The sequence below is a fragment of the Nicotiana attenuata genome, unplaced genomic scaffold (assembly GCF_001879085.1).
Source record: "Nicotiana attenuata strain UT unplaced genomic scaffold, NIATTr2, whole genome shotgun sequence".
In the NCBI taxonomy this organism is placed as follows: domain Eukaryota; kingdom Viridiplantae; phylum Streptophyta; class Magnoliopsida; order Solanales; family Solanaceae; genus Nicotiana; species Nicotiana attenuata.
Genome location: NW_017670874.1, coordinates 113545 through 133230, shown reverse-complemented (window position 1 = coordinate 133230; position 19686 = coordinate 113545). Strand labels below are relative to the sequence as shown.

The 19686-nt window shown below is 39.9% G+C and overlaps 1 protein-coding gene and 1 non-coding gene across 2 annotated transcripts; both read right to left on the bottom strand.

Moving 5' to 3' along the window:
- Window positions 1–5015: 5015 nt before the first annotated feature.
- LOC109244113 (protein RALF-like 34) lies at window positions 5016–5921 on the bottom strand. The gene has a single exon (XM_019411150.1). It carries the CDS (start codon window positions 5747–5749, stop codon window positions 5387–5389), a length of 363 nt encoding a protein of 120 aa, XP_019266695.1. The 5' UTR covers window positions 5750–5921; the 3' UTR covers window positions 5016–5386.
- A 766-nt stretch (window positions 5922–6687) lies between these two features.
- TRNAR-UCU lies at window positions 6688–6760 on the bottom strand. Its single transcript has one exon. It is a non-coding gene; the product is annotated as a tRNA-Arg (tRNA).
- Between the last annotated feature and the right edge of the window lie 12926 nt (window positions 6761–19686).

The window sequence follows — 19686 nt, the reverse complement described above, 5'->3', positions numbered from 1 at the left end:
GAGTTGGGGAAGTTAAAAAGGTACAGTATGAGTGTTCAGAAGTATTAGTTATTAGTTCAGAAGTAACCATACAAGCACAAGGGCGAGGAGATAAGTAACTACGGGTAATCATAGGCGAGGAAGAACATCAAAAATCCGTCAGGCATATATATATATATATANGCACATTGACCCATGACCAGATGGCGTTATATACGCGTATATATATATATATGGGATATGAGAAAGGTTATGGCGTTATATACGCACCACCACCTGATCAGCTGGTATACATTGATGATTTGCCCATAGTGGCCGAGATGATATGATGTGATGACCTCAGAGGCTTGATGATGTTATGAACACATGTACCTATGCACGACATGACATTCATACACATATGCATGACACTATAAGTATTTCATGATTTATAGAGTTATCCAGACTTACAGGTTGAGTCATTTACTCTATATTTCTTCCATGTCTGTTATGTACTTATTTATGTCCCTTACATACTCGGTACATTATTCGTACTGACGTTCTTTTTGCCTGTGGACGCTGCGTATTCATGCCTGCAGGTCCCGATAGACAGGTCGAGAGCCCTCTAAGTAGGCTATCAGCTCAGTGGAAGATGTTGGTGCGCTCCATTTGCTTTGGAGTTGCTTGTTTGGTTAGTATGATTTAGACGTGTATTGTTTGATATGGCGGGACTCTGTCCCGACCTTTATGAAAATTATGTATTCTTAGAGGCTTGTAGACAAATGCCATGTACGTAAAAGATTGTTTGGCCTTGTCGGCCTATGTTCAGTACACGAGTGGTTATTTTGGTCTTATAGACCCGTACTTCATATGTATAAGTTTGTATTCCCTCATGCTTTACTCCGGTTCATTTACCTATGATAGGATGATATGAAAGATATATTACGTTGGTACTCGGTTGAGTAAGGTAGCGGGTGCCCGTCGCGGCCCATCGGTTTGGGTCGTGACAACCAATATGCCATTAATACCACATTTTTGCATTAAATGACTAAAAGTTACACTTTTAAGAATAAAAAGAAAAAAGAAAATATACCCTATCAATTGATGGAGAAGGAGATATTGGAGTTGAATAATTGTATATAAGTGTAATTATAGCTCGAAAAGGTTGCGACGGAAAAGGAGATTGTTTAGGAAATAATTAATTGCATTTTATATTGTTTTCTTTTCTGTTACCCTAAACAAGGATACTCCCTTATTTTTGGGTGTTTGTTTTTAGTTGGAGATTGCAGTATTAAGGGATACTTTCATAATCAGTTTCCTAATGTATAGAAAATCTACCGTATTTGAGGGTATAACTTTTATACATTTACCATGTTTATGTTGTAGAATATGTTATTTAATTAATAGTATTGTGAAATAGTTTTTGGTTTCATCAGTAATTATGAAAATTTTCCCATAAGAGAAATTTTCCAATAAATAAATGGGAGAAATGCCCCGGTAATTGTAGGTCTTAACAATGGGGTACAAACAACCATTCTTAGGGCTGCTGTATTTATTTTGTCCTAAAAATTAGAACTAAAATCTTGATTTTTGGAAAATTTAAAATATTTGTATCCTGAAAAATTAAACTCGAAAACTGAAATTTAAGACAAATTAACTAATTCTAAATAGCGGCCTTCTAGAGTGAGTGCCTAGTGTCATTTCTACCTTAACAATGGATACAAACTCCATTCAATCCATTTAAGCGCTTTTTTGGTGAGCCCAATTTTGGGGGTCCTTCCGCGGCCTTATTTTGACATTCGTCTTCTTTCAATTATTTCTTCTAGCTCTTTTACCGAAAACTACAGCATTATAATTCTTCAATCTTCCCTCGGTGTCCAGGCGCTATTGGAAATATACTTTATGCATGTTTTCTTGTTTTATGCAACTGCTTTAACAAAGATCTGTTAACATAAACTTGATGTTGAATTTCCTACTTGTTGCTTTTGTTATAAACTAGTTTTAGTGTACGTGTGTTGCACTTGTTCCTCATCTCAATGAGTAATTCTTTTTAGAAATTGTTACATAAATATTACATTAAATATTATATTTAAGTTATAAAATAAAAGTGTAAGCTCCTTAAGTTGATAAATATTGATCCTATATAACTAACTTAATAAAGGAAGAAAATTCTGCCTCATAGAAGTTGTCAATTATCATTCAATATATTCACCTTAAACTTTATTCCGGCTTTATAATTTTAGCAGTTCAATTTCACAAGTTATCATACTCCATTTTTATTTTCTGCACGAACATATAACCTTGAGGATCTAAGAGTTTTTCTAAAAATATTTTATGAAAGAGATTCTCAAGTTCATTCGATAAGACAAAAAACAAGATTATTTATATTTTTACTATAATTCTTCAAAAATTTGTAAAAATAACATAAACTAACAAATTAAATCTTATGTCTTCTCAATTGTTCTCCCCTTAGAGGTTACAAATATGTTATACCTCTATAGTGAGGTTTAAGTTAGGGATAATGAATAAAATCCTCCTTGAACTATACCCGAAGTTGCTAGGGCACACCTTACATTTGCGGGGTACTATTACCCCCNNTCCCCCCTAAACTTTTTTAAAGTGGAATAAATGTCACACTAAGTGCTGACGTAGCATAGAGAATCAAACATTTGGCAAGCGCTGAAATACACGCGCCGCCACATGTTTGTATTTTTAAATCTATTTCATTTTCTTCCTTTTTATTTTAATTCGAAATGTAATGGAAATATTATTTTGTATTTAGAAAAATAAAAAGGACAATTATTTTTGTATGAACTTGAAAAATTATAGGAGGTGTTAAGCATATTCGGAAGTTGTTGAAGTTTTAAAGTTGAGATTCAAGTACTAAGTTCATTCTAAATCCATAGTTATAGATGAGATTCGAAAATGAAAAAAGAATTTCGAATCCACCATTGTTAAACCTTGAAAAGACTTAAAGAATAAAAAAATGGGTTTGTCAAAATTCTTTGTTGTTGCCAAATTGATCACTGGGATATGATGATGATGTTGTGGTGAAGTTGTAGTTGAAATTTGAGCTTGATTGGTGCGGATTTAGCCGAATTTTTCTTGAACTTTGACACCAATGATTAGATTTGGAGCTCTTGAATGCGTGATAAAATGGGGATGAAGAGTTCTTGAAAATCAGCTTTGGAACTGGCACGTGGCCATTTCGTATAGGTTAGAGCCCTTTTTTTAAGTTCTCACGCGCTTGAAGGAGGTGTTCTCACGCAGTGCTCAACGTCAACAATAAAGGTGCAAAGAATACAAGGTATGTCGTCGCAACTTCTAGTATAGTTCGGGGAATTTTATGCATTATCCCTTTAAGTTATTAAAATAAAATAAAAAAAAGAAAATTTTATCTTTACATAACTTTAACAAAACATGTGTGGGCAAAAAGAAATACTGAAACATAAAATTTTAATAGGGCGACAAATTACTCAAAGAGTATAGTCACTTTATCGGTTTAATAATTAATAAAAATGTTATTGAATTTGCTAAGTGGGTGTATACATGTTACTTTAATACATTTTATTTTGTTATATAATTTATTTTAAATTTTTAAATATTAGGACTTCATACACAAATTGGGAAAAAAAATTAATGAGTAAAATTTTAATTAATTCTAAAATCCTAAATATTAATAATATACATTTTGGCTTGTACGGTTTTGTGTGATTAAATATGACTTGAATTGCATATGAATAATTTGTTTTGTATGATAAAAATAAAAGTCATATGTAGGAAAAATTAGCATTATTGAAAAAGAAATTTTAATAGGGCGACAAATTACTCAGTAAATATAGCTTCACCGATTTAATAATTAATGAAAAATTAATCGAATTTGCTAAGTGTGTGTATAAATATTAGTTTAATACATTGTTTTTTTACTAAAATTTATTTTAAATTCCTAATTATCAGGATTTCCTACATATTTCGATTAAGAAAAGATTTAATAAATAAATTTTTAATTAATTTTAAAGTCCTAAATATTAATAAACTATTAAAATTTTAATCTTATATAAAATCTATATTAAAGGATAAAAGTCAAATAACATTACATTTAGGAATTTCCTACTTTTCATAATATACATTTAGGCTTGTACGGTTTTATATGATCAAATATGACTTTAATTGTACATGAATTGTTTATTTGTACAATAAAATAAAAGTGTATTGTTTAGCATTGAGACAATGTTACGTGCTTTGTGTTTTGAACTAATTTTATGTCTTTTTTATGGTGATGAACTGATGATCTCATATAAACTATTTGCTGATCACGTTAAGCATTTTAAGTAATACATATATGAATTTATTTTCAATTAGTGTACTTTATATCAGGTAAAATATTGAGAGATTTAAACTCTTAAATAGTAGGACTTTCTACCTAGTTTAATAAGGAAAGATATTATAAGCAAAAATTTAGGTGATTCTAAGGTCCTAAATATTAGGAAGATATTTAAATTACTATTTTGTCCAATATATAAGAAATTTGTAAAGGGTAGAAAAGATGAACGATATTTCGCTAACGGCCTTCGTGCTTTTAATATGATATGGATAAATGTACAAGAGCAAGAATAAAGACAATTGGCAAGAATTAAGTGGAACGCTTTAATTTTGAACGGTGTGTTATGACTTATGAGATATAAAGATGGAAGTAGTTGGGAGATTGAAATTTGCATCATAATGTGTAAGTAGGCTTGTAATGAATATAGAGCCGCGCAGGTGTTAAAATGCAGTTCTGGTGGTTAGGTAGAGGTGCAATTCTCAGGATTGGTACTCCTACTTTCTCTTCTTTAGACTGGAGTATACCAGATACCAGTATCAAAGAAGTTGCAATTGTGATGCTACAGCGCTACACGAGCAGATAATTAGTTATGGATTCAAATTATATACACTTACAGCTAGCGTAATTAGCTTTTTACACAATCACAAATTTGACCTGGTATATAATGTTACAAAGTTATCCGCAATTACATTTTAAATGACATGGGGGGATATGCGTGTAATAAACAGGGAGATCAGTAGCAACCCACCACAATTTCCCAAAAAATGCTTTGTATTCAGGCAGAAGACAACTTTAATTTGCTGCAGAATATTAGACAGCTTCATAACTTGAAGTTATTACTCGATTGATCTAGCTAGCTAAACACACAAATAAACACATTATGTCGCAATGCAACGTACACTGAAAAGTATGCCTAAATAAAGGTAACTGGACAACCAGCAGAGTGTACACAACTGTAAAAGCCCCCAGACGCACAAACTAAAGTCAACACATACATGTAACTGAACTAAAAAAGAAACCATCAAGAAATTAATCCTCGGCCGCCAACTCAATTTTAGAAAATGGACATGGATCAAAAACTATAAGGAGATGGTAAGGAAATGTTCATCTACGACAACGAGTGATAGCAGAGCAACCTCTTGTGTAAGGGTGAGCTGGACCATGAGCACTAAAGCAGTGGTGAGTGTAGTATGACCTACCAGAGCGCGGCGGGCAAGGTATTCTGTTAGCAGACAACGCCCCATACGAAATGTAGTACTTGAAAGTCCTGTGCCAGAACAGGGATCTCCGGTTTTCTATTCCAAGTTCGCCTTCATATAAAGACATGGACATTGGCAACTCAAAATCCTCCTCATTCACCAGATCTAACCCATGTTTGTTCGCTTCTGCTTCGACGATAACTGCATTCTTGCTGATTCTGAAAAAGATGATTACCAAGTAAAGCAGGAATAGTTTTGGAGACTCCATAGTATATATTCAAGAATTATGGTTTTTTTGGTTGTTCTGGTTCTGGGCTCTTTTACCAAGCAAAAGAAGTTGGGTAAAGCGAAATGCAGAGAAATATGTGATTGGGAATACAGCTACTTAGAGGGGTGGTGGGGGTCTCTTTTTCTCTACCTTAATTATGGCCTGTATGTTTTGGTAAGGGTGCACCTACTGTTACCTCTTTCCATTTAATTCTCCCCGTGCCGGGGATGGTGTGTCTGTCTTAATGTTAGTAGTAGAGGTAGAGTATCTAACTTTTATTTTCCGCTAGTGGCTTAAATTTTAAGACGTACATCAATATCCATATAGCAAGCCACTAATTACATAAGAAAGATTAAATTATCAAAAGAAAGAAACTTTATTTCATTGTTTCTCAATATGATTGCAAGTAACCTAACGATGAAGCCTGGGTATACCAAATATGACATCATACACAAAATTTGAGTACAAAGTAAGAACTCGATCGGCAATTATCTGTTTATTTCGGCAATTCATAATTACAAATTACAATCGTCTTCCTTAAACGGTCTTATAAGACTGGTTTTCCCGGATTCTGTGAAGGCAAAAGTGCTCCTATTAATAATCTTACTCTATTGTAGTTGTTTAGGTTGAATAGACAATAGTTTAGCTGCTTAAGTATCATAAAGAATTGTAAGTAGGATATCTTTTTAAACTTTAGCAAAATTTGGCCGCTTTAAATGGTATCAATTTTTAGATTTGCAAAAACGTGCTTACTAGGGGAATCGCAGGGTCTAGCTCCATTGCCTGGCTAATAAACACGATAAACTGTAGTGTGTTTTCTTTTCTTGTTTGTTCCGCAACAGAGGGGGGTTCCAGTCACCAAATCCTGGTGCCACCCAATAAATATAAAATAATTATAAAATGCAAAAAAAGACAACAAAAAAAAACGTAAAAGAGTACACGCCCAGTGGGACTCGAACCCACAATCGCTTGATTAGAAGTCAAGCGCCTTATCCATTAGGCCATGGGCGCTCTTGTTTCACACCACTAAACAACTAATTTATTGACTGTAACTGAATATAAGTACCTACATTTCCTAATGCTGAATACTTGTCAAGATTAATACCTTCTACGTGAAGATAGAGTCAGGAACTTAAAGATATTTCTTACTTGGGCTCAGCCGCTCTATAGACAACTGAGTTGAAAGAGAGGAAACTCATGTGCGCAATACAACCAGTCCCTAAGAGCTCGTTTGGAAATACAAAATTTTTCTTTTTTTTCAATTTTTTTTTTTAAATTAATGTTTGTTTATCAAAATCTTACCCATTTTTCCAAATTTCAATTGAAAATGAATTTTTAAATTTGAAAAACTGGTTCTCACCAGTTTTTTAATTGAAAATGGGAATTTGCTAGTTTTTGTTTTACGAATTTTACACTATATTTTTAAAATTTATAAAATGATCCCATAAGTTATCAACCTACAACTACCCAAAGAAACACAAAACGCACAAGTCTTATTGCAGAGTGTCATCAGTGGCGGCCGCACGTGGTGGCAAGCGGGTTCAACTGAACCCTCTTCATCGAAAAATAATACTGTGTATGTATAAATTACGATTAAAGCTGCGTAAATTTTATATAAACATTTTATTTGAACCCACTTGACAACTATATTTTACGACTAAAATTATGTACTTCTAAGATTGAACCCGCTTGCACAAAATTCTGGGTCCGCCACTAAATGTGATATTCCAACATGGCGTTCTCTCATTAGCGCAATGATCTAAACTTTTTATTAATTCTGGTACTCTTTGTTTGCTGATAGAATCTTTATCACTTACTTTCCATGGGCATTAAACATGACACTTTTTATGCTGATCCATCTATTTATTTTAGTTATGCTTTTTTGTAGTATAACATGACAATTTATTCTTTTTAGTTAGGCTTTTTGTTTAAAAGATTGGGGTAGTTTTGATATTTTACAAGTTGTGGCGTATAAATCATGTTTCATGATTTTGAAAAAAGATATCCAAATATCTTGCAAAAATTATAACCAACCTGTTCCTCTCAAAGTTTTCTCTACTTAGTGCTTTAGTGAAAATGTCAGCAATTTGCTTATCAGTAGCACAAAATTCTATGGAGATCAATCCTTTCTCATAGTTATCTCTTAAGAAGTGGTGCCTAACATCTATGTGCTTAGTCCTCTTATGATGAACATGGTTCTTTGTCATACTTATAGCACTAGTGTTATCACAGAATATAGGAATGCAACCAACTTCAATGCCAAAATCTACCAGCTGCTGTTTGATCCATAGCAATTGAACACAACAAGAAGCAGCAGCAACATACTCAGCTTCAGCAGTAGATAAGGCCACTGAATTTTGCTTCTTAGTAGTTCATGACACAAGACATGAACCAAGGAAGTGTGCCATACCTGAGGTGCTCTTCCTATCCACTAGAAAACCTGCATAGTCAGCATCAGCATATCCTACTAGATTGAAATTACTACCTTTGGGGTACCAAAGGCACAGATTAGTGGTGCCTTTCAAATATCTTAGTATCCTCTTGACAGCAGTCAAGTGAGACTCTTTTGGATTTGCCTGAAAACGAGCACAAAGCCCTACACTGAAAACAATGTCAGGTCTACTGGCAGTAAGATACAAGAGTGAACCAATCATACCCCTATACAACTTTTGTTCAACTGATGAACTAGGTTCATCAATGTCTAATTTAGTGGCAGTTGCAATAGGTGTGTCTATTTCTTTTGATTCTTCCATTTTAAACTTTTTGATTAGCTCTTTTGCATACTTCTGCTGATGGATCATGGTTCCATTAGGACTTTGTTTGATCTGCAAGCCTAAGAAGAAGTTAAGCTCACCCATCATACTCATTTCAAACTCACTCCCCATTAGTTTTGCAAAGTCCTTACTTAGCTTATCAGTGGTGGCCCCAAAGATTATGTCATCAACATATATTTGTACCACAAGGAGATCATTACCTTTTTCCCTTAAGAATAAGGTACTATTAATTTTACCTCTTTTGTAACCATGTTCAAGCGAAATTTGGACAGTCGTTCATACCATGCTCTTGGGGACTGCTTGAGTCCATAGAGATCCTTGTCTAACTTGTACACATGCTCAGGACATTCCTTGCTCTCAAACCCTGGAGGTTGTTTCACAAACACTTCTTCTTTCAGGTAGCCATTCAGGAAGGCACTTTTGACATCCATCTGATGAAGAGTGAATTCCATATGTGCTGCAAAGGCTATGAGGAGTCTGATTGCCTCTAGTCTTGCAACTGGAGCAAAAATCTCACCATAATCTATGCCCTCCTCTTGGCTGTAGCCTTGGACCACCAGTCTTACCTTGTTTCTTATAATTGTTCCATCTTCATCAAGTTTGTTTCTAAAGACCCATTTTGTACCAATAACTGATCTATCCTTGGATGTTGGAACTAGATGCCAAACTTGACTTCTCTCAAACTGATTAAGTTTATCTTGCATTGCATTGACCCAATCTGCATCCTGCAAAGCCTCAACAATATTTTTAGGTTCAATAAGAGATAAAAAGGCATCAAAAGCACACAGATTCTTTAGTTGTGATCTAGTTTTGACTCCAGATGATGGATCAGTGATAATGTTCTCAATAGGATGAGAACTTTGATACTTGTGAGGTTTCACAACCAACTGGTTCCTACTAGATGCTTCTCCCATGTTCTGTTACTGAGGAACAGGGTCATGAACAGGTTCTTTTAGGGGATTTATTTCAATTCCTCATTGATTAGTTGCCCTGAATAGAAGAACCTGTTCCATCACCTGTTCCTTCTTTTGGTGCCACTTTGACTTGTGCTGAGGCTTCAGTCAAATCCTTTACCAATCCAATGGCTTTATCTTCATGTTCCATAACTGTGATTTTAACACGTTTTATGCCCATACTTGCCTATGCTTTATGTATGAATTGTCATAAAATAGACCCAGAATGCTTACAAAGTGCGCTTGATTGCAGGTTTGAGTGATAAGATGACAAAAGTCAAAAATCGGCTCGAAACGGAGTGAAACCTGCTCAAGTGTCAAAAATCATTAAAGTGGGGACAAGAGGACCTAGCGCGGACCACACTGATTTGCTGTGCGGCCGCGCTAGGAGATTCAGAGAGTATACATTTCAAGGGTAACCATGCGCGGTCCGCGCTCCTTTCTACGCGGTCAGCGCTTGTGTCCATGCGATCGCGCTTCATTGTTGCGCGGTCCGCGCCCATTAGCCTGCGCGGCCGCGCTACCTTCTTGCGTGATCCGTGTCCCCAGCTTTAGAAGTGAGTGATCGAAGACCAAGACCTCTACGCGGCCGTGCTGCATTTCTGCACGGTCCACACCAGCCCCGCAGGGGTATTTTTATCCAGTTTTTCTAGCCTAGTATAAATAGAATATTTTATTATTTTTAGGTCAAGAATTAGATATCAGATAGCAGTAGCACTCGCGAGACTCAAGTTTTAGCCTATTTTGGGCATTTTCATCTTGTTTTACCGTGGATTTTTGTAGACTAACATTCTAGTTAATTAATATGTTGATTTTATCTACTACTTCTTCAATTTCTGTTGCTATTATGTCTAGCTAAACCCATTAGCTAGGGTTGTGGCTCAACCCTAGTGTTAATGGGTGTGATTGTTTAATGCTTGAATGATGTTGGGTGTTTGCTATTTGGGTTAATTTTATGATTTAACTAGGATTTGGTGGTTGCAAACACTAAGTCTAGCTTAGTGGGTCTTGACTCTTCTTGAGAAAGAGTGTCTATGACTCCAAAATTAACCCAACAAGGAATTGGGATGGACCCATGAGAATGGTAGTCCCAATTAACGGGTTAAACCTCGAGAGAGTAATTACCCAACTTGAACCCTAAGTTGCTTGGGCTTGTTGGCCTACCCAATTGGTCTCGAGAGAGTCAATTGGGCAAAATCACTCTTTCTATCGAGAGGTGTGAGAGTGAGTGCAATCGTGCAACGGTTATAGCATAAGCCCCATAATCATCATTCTTGTATTAGGAATCTCTACCCGTTAGTTGACCACCTAGGTAAATGCCACGACCCTAGTGTCTTTCTCTATCTTGCATACAACCTAGAATTAATATCTTAGCATAATTTAGTTTTAATTAGCAGTTGTTAAATTGTAGTTGATAATCATAAAAACCCAAAAATGATAGAAGATCAATTAGAAGCAAACACGCATTTCTAGACTAAGCAAATATCCAACTCCCTTTCTATCTCCCTATGGAAATTGACCCCGATACCACTATTGGGTAAAAGTATTAGCGCCCACTCTTCCTACGGTTGAGTCCGCTGCGATTCACTTTTTGGCGCCGTTGCCGGGGAGCTTACAGTGTTGAATATTTGTGTAGCTAGTTTTGTGATTTGGTTCTCTTTCCTTCTTTTTACTAACTTTATTTGTGTTGATCCATCAGGTACACATGGCTTTAAATGGAAATGACCCTCTTGGCAATGCCTTGGCGGGGGAGGAGGTTGAAGATGCTGAGCAAGATGAGCTTCCGGTACCTCAAGTACCACGGAGAGATAGAAATGCCAATGCTAATGTAAATGACAACAATCCTATTCCTGACCCTCCTCCACCACCGCCAAGAGCGGTCCCAAGAGTTCTTCCTAATCAAGGGTACGCGAGTGCCATCGTTCCTCCCCGAATTCTGGCAGGGAACTTTCAAATCACAAATGTCATGTTGACCTTGCTCGAGAAAAGGGGATATTTTACGGGCGCCTCCGACCAAAATGCATACAAGCACTTGAAGGGGTTCGTAGATACTTGTTGGGGCAGCAAACAAACAAACGTGTCAGAGGATGCGTTGCGATTGAGGCTTTTCCCGTTTTCTCTTCGGGGCAAAGCGTTGGACTGGTTAGAAAGGTTACCAAATCATTCTATCACCACATGGGATGAATTGGCGGACAAATTTATTGCCAAGTTCTTTTCTCCAAGTCATATGGCGGCTCTTCGGGACGAGATTCTAGCCTTCAAGCAAATGCCAACGGAACCATTGCATGAGATCTGGGAGCGATATAGAACAATGGTGAAGGAGTGCCCTAACAACGACATGACTGAGGCGATGATCCAGCAGACTTTCTATAGGGGCATCAACACAACGAATCAGTGCATTGTGAACCAATTGGCCGGTGGGAACTTTATGAAACTTTCTTACCAAGAGGCATGTGACGTACTTGATGAAATGGCTGACACCTCTTCGGCATGGCAAAGCCGAGCGAATGTACCCCAAGGTGACCCCACGGTCATCCATTTGCACAAGGAGTTGAGTGACCATGGCCAAGCTATTGCCGAAATTACAACAACAATGAATCAGTTGGCGAAGGCGCAATTGCAACAAGTACAAAATCCGCGCCAAGTCAATGCAATGGAGAATGTTTCTATACTAAAAAGGAGGCAAAGAGGGCAACAACAACCACAAGGTAATGGTGAGCAGTTTGACAACAACAATGATGGTGGTCGTTATTCGAACGAGTGTTTTGATGATCAAAGTGAGGAATGCCAATATGTCAATAACTATCAAGGAAATAGAGGAAATCAAGGGAATCAACAATGGCGCCCCCAAGGCAATTGGGGCAATCAACAAGGAGGCGGCAATTGGAATAACAATAATCAACAACAAGGTGGTAACAATTGGAACAATAACAATCAGAACAACAATTGGGGTAATCAAGGTAATAACCAAGGCAATTGGAACGGGAACAACAACAATTGGAACAACAACAATAGCAATCAAGGAGGGTGGAATAATGGTGGTAGGGGGCAAGGCTTTCAAAGGCCCCCCATGTTCTAACAACCAAACAATCCACCCCCCTTTCAGTCACAAGGGCCTAGTTCTTCTGGAAGTGATATGGGACGGATAGAAATGATGTTCGAGCAGATGATGAAAAAGAACCAAGATTCTGACGCACAATTGGCTTCGCATAACACATCTATCCGGAACCTAGAACTCTGTGGAATAAATGATGGAAAGGAAATCAAATTGGTGATATTGAAATAACTGTGGTAACATCCTTTTGCCTACCTGTGGGAAAATTATTGCTGTGATTTAAATGGTACAACGGGCCGTTGAAAAAGAGGAAATGGCATTGATAGTCATATAAACTCTGTGTGAGTTGTGTTGTTGTTCATTGAGATGTGTTGCTGTTGTTGTTGGGATTTGCTGTTGATTATTCCTGAAACTTGTTGCTGTTCTCCTTGTAAAATTGCTGTTGTTGTGCTATTGTTTGTGAATTGTGATTGCTCGGTGGGATCGGGTTGCGCGCCGCAAAACGAAGTATAAGGTGTGGTTGTGGTGATAAGGGTGCCGAGGTAATAAGGATGGAAAGTTGATCGATATCACTTTGAAATGAAACCTGAGAATCGTGAAATTGAAAATGTGGAAATGAATGATGGGGAAAAGGAGAGATTGCCAACTTGTTTTGCCTTGATTGTTTGTTTTTCCTTGTGTGTAATCAATTGTTGTTTCCTCTATTGTTGTTATCCGTGTAATGGTTTGAGGTTTACTCAGGGTAAAGTTTGTTATACAATACCAGTACAATTCAAATGTACTGACGTCCCTTTTGCTGGGGCGCTACATTCGTGTTATGATTGTAGGTGGATCCGTAGCAGGTACTCCAGTCCACCGATCGTAGCTCCCCTTCATCCTCCAACAGCTTTTTGGTGAGCCCCTTTCCTCTTGGGGCCCTGCGTGGCTCAGGCCGCTTGTTTTCGGAGTTTTATTTTTGATTTTGTGTAAGGTATAGCCGGAGCCTTGTTACCGGCAAATACTATATATTATCCTGTTGTACTACTAGAGGCTCCATAGACAGTAGATGTGGGTTAGAAACTTGTGTAAATCCATGTTTTCATACATTGGTAACGAGTTGGTGATTTCACTACTATTATGTAAGTATGTATGTGTTTTGTAAATTAAAAAAGTGTTCTTAATTATTTGGCAAATCCTTGGAATAACTGAGTAAGGAAAAACGTGGGGTAACATGTGGGTTAGGAAAGGCATTCCAGGCTCGCTTGGCTGGGGCTAACCCGGTCGGGCAGCCGGTCATGTCCTCGAATTTGGGGCGTGGCAAAACTTGTATCAGAGCCTCAGGTTATTAAAGGAAGTCCTAGGATGTCTCGGAGCCGTGTCTAGTAGGCCTAACTTATCGGTGTGAAGTCGACCACACTATAAGTGGGGGGCTGGCATGGACATTTAGGAAATTTCCATTTCTTTGTTATTCTGTATCGTGGGCGGTGACGTGAATGTGAAAGTATCTATATCTAACTCGTGCTTTGTTCTGGGCTTTTTCAGTGATGGCACTAAAAAGAGAGCTAGACTCGCCTTGGGGCCAATGCCGCCACGAGTGAGGCTATGAATCATGTACCTGATGCCGTGGGTGAGAATGACTTCCCGGCCTTGAACCTACCTGGCCGCGTCTGTCCCGACCAGCATGTTCCTGACTGCAGCGGCAGAGGGTGCCACATCCTCCCGCCGATATTCCTGAATCTAGCACCATTCCAGCTCCTTGGTCCCGAGGTTTCTGATGTGGACCTTAGGGGAGCCATCCGCATGTTGACCCAGTTAGTGGCCGCTTCAGCCCCAGAGATCTCAGGATGCCCTATAATCCTCTAGCGGACAGGGATTCTACCAGCTCCAAAAGTTAACCAGTTTTTGCGGTTAGCCCCACCAGAGTTCTCAGGCACAGACCAGAGCCGATCCGCAGGAATTTCTTGATGAAAAGTTAAGAACCCTCCGAGTGGATGAAAGCTTCAAGATAGAGGAGTTGAATTGGCAATCATACAGGTTGAGGGAGCAGCGTATTCATGGTTCGAGATGTGGGGAGGACTCCTGTGGGGAGGAGGACCTCCGGCCAGATGGGATGAGTTTGTAGATGCGTTCATGGACCAGTTTTCGCCTGCTGAAGACAATAGCAAGCCGTGCCACGGAGTTTGAGACCCCTCAAGCAGGGCAGTATGAGTGATTTGGGAGTACCACTGGAGTTTCGTAGATTGTCCAAGTATGCTCCTCAGTTTTAGTGTCGACCATGGAGCTAGAGTTCGGCGATTTGTTCAGGCGCCCTTAGTCCTTGGTAGTAAAATGAGGCTGCTACAAGCGGCCTTACACTCGGATATGAACTATGGAAAGATTGTGGGGATTCGCTCAGGCCACAGAGGCTAGGAAGTTGAAAGACTCGGGCGGAAAGGGAGAATTAGCAACAGGGCCCGATCAGCAGGTCACTCAGGGAGATCAGCTCAGAGGAGGGGGTCGTTCTGGGCCGTCCAGTCATATGCTCAGTCCTCAGCGAGCGCACCATACATCCCTGCACGTTCATCAGCAGAACAACCGCATGAGACCAGGTTTCAGACAGTAGGAGAACCCATACAGTCAGGTCGTTCAGGAGGGACGATTCACAGCAGCAGGGGAGGGCTTCATGCCCCAAAGTGTGGGGAGATTTCATACAGAGACTTGCTACCTGGATATCCCGGTGTGTTTCAGGATGCGGGGTTGAGAAGGTCATATTCAGCGAGATTGTCGTGTGCCCAGTAAGGCCGATGGGTAGGGGATCTGCTCACGTCCCGTTCTTCAGTCGCCACACCATCTGTGCGTCCTATAGCCCCAGCGGGCCGTGGTACCCGTTAGGGGTGAAGGCCCGTGTAGTGGACCCAGCCGGTTCTATGCTTTGAGTGTAGTCAGAGTGCAGAGGCTTCTCCAGATGTGGTTACAGCATCTTGTCTGTTTCAGGCCATTGATTATTATGCTCTTATTGATCCGGGGTCCTCTTTGTCTTATGTACCCCATTCATTGCTTCAAGCTTTGGGATAGAAACCCGAACAGCTTCAATGAGCCGTTTCTGTATCGACTCCGGTTGGTGATTCTATTAACAGCCGCGCGAGTTTATAGGAATTGTTGTTTGTCACGGTATGTGGTCGCGTTACACGGCCGATCTTATCGAGCTTGGAATGGTGGATTTTGATTGTGATTATGGGGATGGACTGGCTTTTTATTCGTGCTTTGGCTAAACTTGACTGCCGAACGAGAGTCATGAGACTCGAGTTCCCTAATGAGCCGGTTTATCGAGGTGGAAAGGGAATGATGTTTGTCCCCGAGAAGGTAGGTTTATCTCCTACCTTAAGGCTTCAAAGATGATCAAGAAGGGATGTATCTATCATTTGGTCCGGGTGGGCGGAAACCACTTCAGAAGTGTCTACCCCCGAGTCCGTGCCAGTCGTGAATGAGTTTCTCGAAGTGTTTCCCGGACGAGCTTCCAGAGATTCCGCCAGATAGGGAGATTGATTTTCAGGATAGATGTATTGCCAGATGCACAGCCAATAATCTATTCCACCATACAGAATGGCTCCAGCGGGAGTTAAGGGAGTTAAAGGACAGCTGAAGGAATTTTATTAGAAAAAGGGGTTCATATGCCGAGTGTGTCCGCCGTGGGGTGCTCCGGTTCTCTTTGTCAGGAAGAAGATGGGTCGCTCCGGATGTGTATTGATTATCGGCAGCTCAACAAAGTCAACCATCAAAAGAATAAATATCCTCTGCCTCGGATTGATGATTTTTCGACCAATTGCAGACGGTGCAAGGTTCTTCTCCAAAATTAATTCTACGGTCCCGGTATCACCATTGAAGATTAGGGAGCAGGACATTCAAGACCGCTTTCAAGAACTCGCTATGTGTCACTTTGAATTTTTGGGTCATGTTTTTTGGGCAACCAACGCCCCCGGCAGCCTTTATGGATCTTATGAATCGTTGTCTTCAAGCCATTTCTAGACTCCTTCGTGATTGTTTTTATTGACGACATCCCTTGTTTTATTCGTTGGAGCCGGAGGATCATGCGGTCACTCAAGGCAGTTCTGCAGACTCTTCATCAGCACCAGTTGTATGCTAAAATTTCAAAATGTGAGTTTTGGTTTTGGAGTCCGGTTGCCTTTTAGTGGTCACGTTGTTTCTAAGTGAAGGATTCAGGTAGACTCCCAGTAGATTGCCAGCAGTAAAAAGATTGGCCTAGACCCACGACCCGACACAGATTTCTTAGCTTCTTGGTTTAGCAAGGGTATTATCGAAGGTTTGTGGAGGGATTCTCTTGCCCTCGCCTCCCATTGACTAAGTTGAAGCAGAAAGCAGTTAAGTTCCAATGGTCCGAATGCTTGTGAGAAAAGTTTTCAGGAACTGAAGTCAAGGTTGACCTCGGCACAAATATTGACCTTGCCGGAAGGCACGAAAGGATTTTGTGGTTTATTGCGATGCCTCCAGGGTTGGTTTGGGGTGTGTGTTGTGATGCAAACATGGGGAAAGTTATAGCGTAGCCTCGAGGCAGCTCAAGAATCACGAGAAGAATTATCCGACACATGATTTGGAGCTTGCGGGCAGTTGTGGTTTGCTTTGAAAATATGGCGGCATTAATCTTTATGGGGTCCATGTGGATGTGTTTCTCAGACCAATAAGAGTCTCCAGTATTTATTGTTTAAGCAGAAGGAATTGAATCTAAGGGCAGCGGCGGTGGTTAGAATTACTCAAGGATTATGATATGAGCATTTTGTACCTCCAGGGACGGCGAACGTGGTGGCCGACGCTCTCAGGCCGAAAATCATGGGGGTATTTGGGCTCATTGTTGGCAGTGATCAAGGCCACTTGGCGTCGGGAGGTATATCAAATTTGCCAGCTCTAGGGGTTTGTATATTCGGCATCAGACGAGGGAATGTTATGGGTACATAATGGAGCAGAATCGTCACTCGAGCGGAAGTCAGGAACAAGCAGTTTATTCGATCCAGCATTGGCTCAAATGAAGAGAAGCAGTTTTTGAAGTAACAAACTTCAGCATTCACTCGATACTCGCGGCAAGGTGGTGTATTGGCGGTGCTCAAAGGTAGGACTTGTGTTCCGGATGTGGATAAGCTTCGGGAGGGTAATGGCGGAGCTTCATAATTCCAGTATCCGTGCATTCCAGGTTCTAGCGAAAATGTATATGACCTCGACGGAGATTATAATTGGTGCGAAAACGGTATGGAAGAAGGGGTGTGGCGGACTTTGGTATCATAAATTGTCCTATATTGGTAAGTAAGTGAAGGCGCTGAGCATCTACGCCCGGTGGGTTAACATTACCCAACGTCAAGGAATACCAATGGGTGGAATGGGAGATGATCAAATGGATTTCAATGGTAAGGATTACACTCGCACCTCACGCAATAGTTTCGACTCGATTTGGGTAATAGTGGATCGACTCACCAAATCAGCTACTTCTGCCAGTCAAGTCCACTCCTAGAGTACTTGCAAGAAGCGTACATGAACGCTATGGTCTGTATGTTGATATCAAGGAGATAGTTAAGGCTTTATGGGCAACTCCGCTACTATTATCTCGGACTCGATGGGCCCAGTTCATCAGCTAATTTTTTGGAAGCAAATTTCAGCAAGGTTTGGGTACTCACAGGTGAATCTCAAGCACAACTTTCCATCCACAAGACTGAATGGTCAAGTCGGAGCGGACTATTCAAGACGCTTGAAGATATGTTGCGGGCTTGTGTCTTGGATTTCAAAGGTAACTGGGATGATCACTGCGTTATAGAATTTGCTAAATAAGCATTTTCATGCCAGCATCACAGATGGCCCCAATTTGAAGGCATTGTATGGAAGAAGGGATTGTAAGGCGCTCTTCCGATTGGGGAGGGTTCGAAGTGGGGCAAGCAGAACTGATAAGGAGCCAGATCTTTTGCACCAGGCTATGGAGAAAGTTAAAAATCATTTTGGAAAGGATGAAGACTGCCAGAGTCGCCAAAAAGTCTGTTATGCGCGGGAGACGTGTCGCTCGAGAGGAATGGAAATTTCAAGTGTGGGCGATGTGTTGAGTTCTGAGGGTATCCCCTATAGAAGAGGGATCATCGGGCTCCTCGGAGATAGAAAAGGTAAGTTGAGTCTAGGTAGTCGGCGCTTCATCGGCTGATCGCTAAGAGATGAGGGATGGCAGGTGGCCTATAGGTTGGGAATTGCCTCCCGAATGAGCGTCATTAGTGCATGCCGCGTGTGTTCCAATGTGTCCAATAGTTGAAGAAATAAGTTGGTAGATCCGGTACCACTATCCGTGCACGAGTCGGGAGACTAACGAAGGTTAATGAAGGAGAGCTTACACGTCATGAGAAGGTGCTATGCCGAGTTGCCATTCTTGATAGACAAGTTCGTAAATTGAGGAATAAGGAAGTTGCCTCAGTTAAGGTGTTGTGGCGAAGTCAGCAAGTCGAGGAAATGCTACGTGGGAAGCGGAGAAAGAAATGAAAGAGAAATATCCCAGTTCTATTTTGATCAATTAAAGAAATTATGGTGACCCTTTCTATCTCTAAAAACCAACTACGAGTACCATTTTGTGTCCAGAAAGTTGCTTCCTATCCTAAATGCTAGTGAAGCCTCCTCGTACTGTTGTGCAAGACTTTATAGGTGTAAGGGATTGTTTTCAAGTCATGTGAATATTATTCTTTGTGGTAATGAAAGCCGTTATAAGAAGACGTGCACTTGTGTTAAGTAATGCAGTAGTTTGTGAGAAGTGGTAATGGAATACTTTGTAATGCTTGTAATGTGTTGAAATGGCTAAATTATGTGAAACTCATTGCAATAAACTGATTCATAAGCAAACATATCAAAGTGATCAAATGTGTTGGGCACTATTAGGTAGGAAATTTATGACAGTTGGTAAGGATGGTTGTGATCTGTTATATGGTGTTTGGAATTTGGTGTGTTTCGGGGAGGGCCCCTCTGTCGGTGGAGATGTTCTATTACAAGGGAACTATCTGGCAAAAAATTTTCTAAAAATTTGGAAATAGTGAAGGTGTAGGAATCTGCATCAATATACTCATGGTTTTCAAAACCGAAGCGTAGCCCAAAATGACCCTTGAAATATACTGAAAAGCTGTGAAACAAGGTCCCTTATATTCGGGGACGAATGATTAATAAGTG

What these genes read in the sequence shown, in the direction of transcription:
- LOC109244113 (XM_019411150.1), bottom strand. Translation starts at nt 5,749, where the DNA reads ATGGAGTCTCCAAAACTATTCCTGCTTTACTTGGTAATCATCTTTTTC.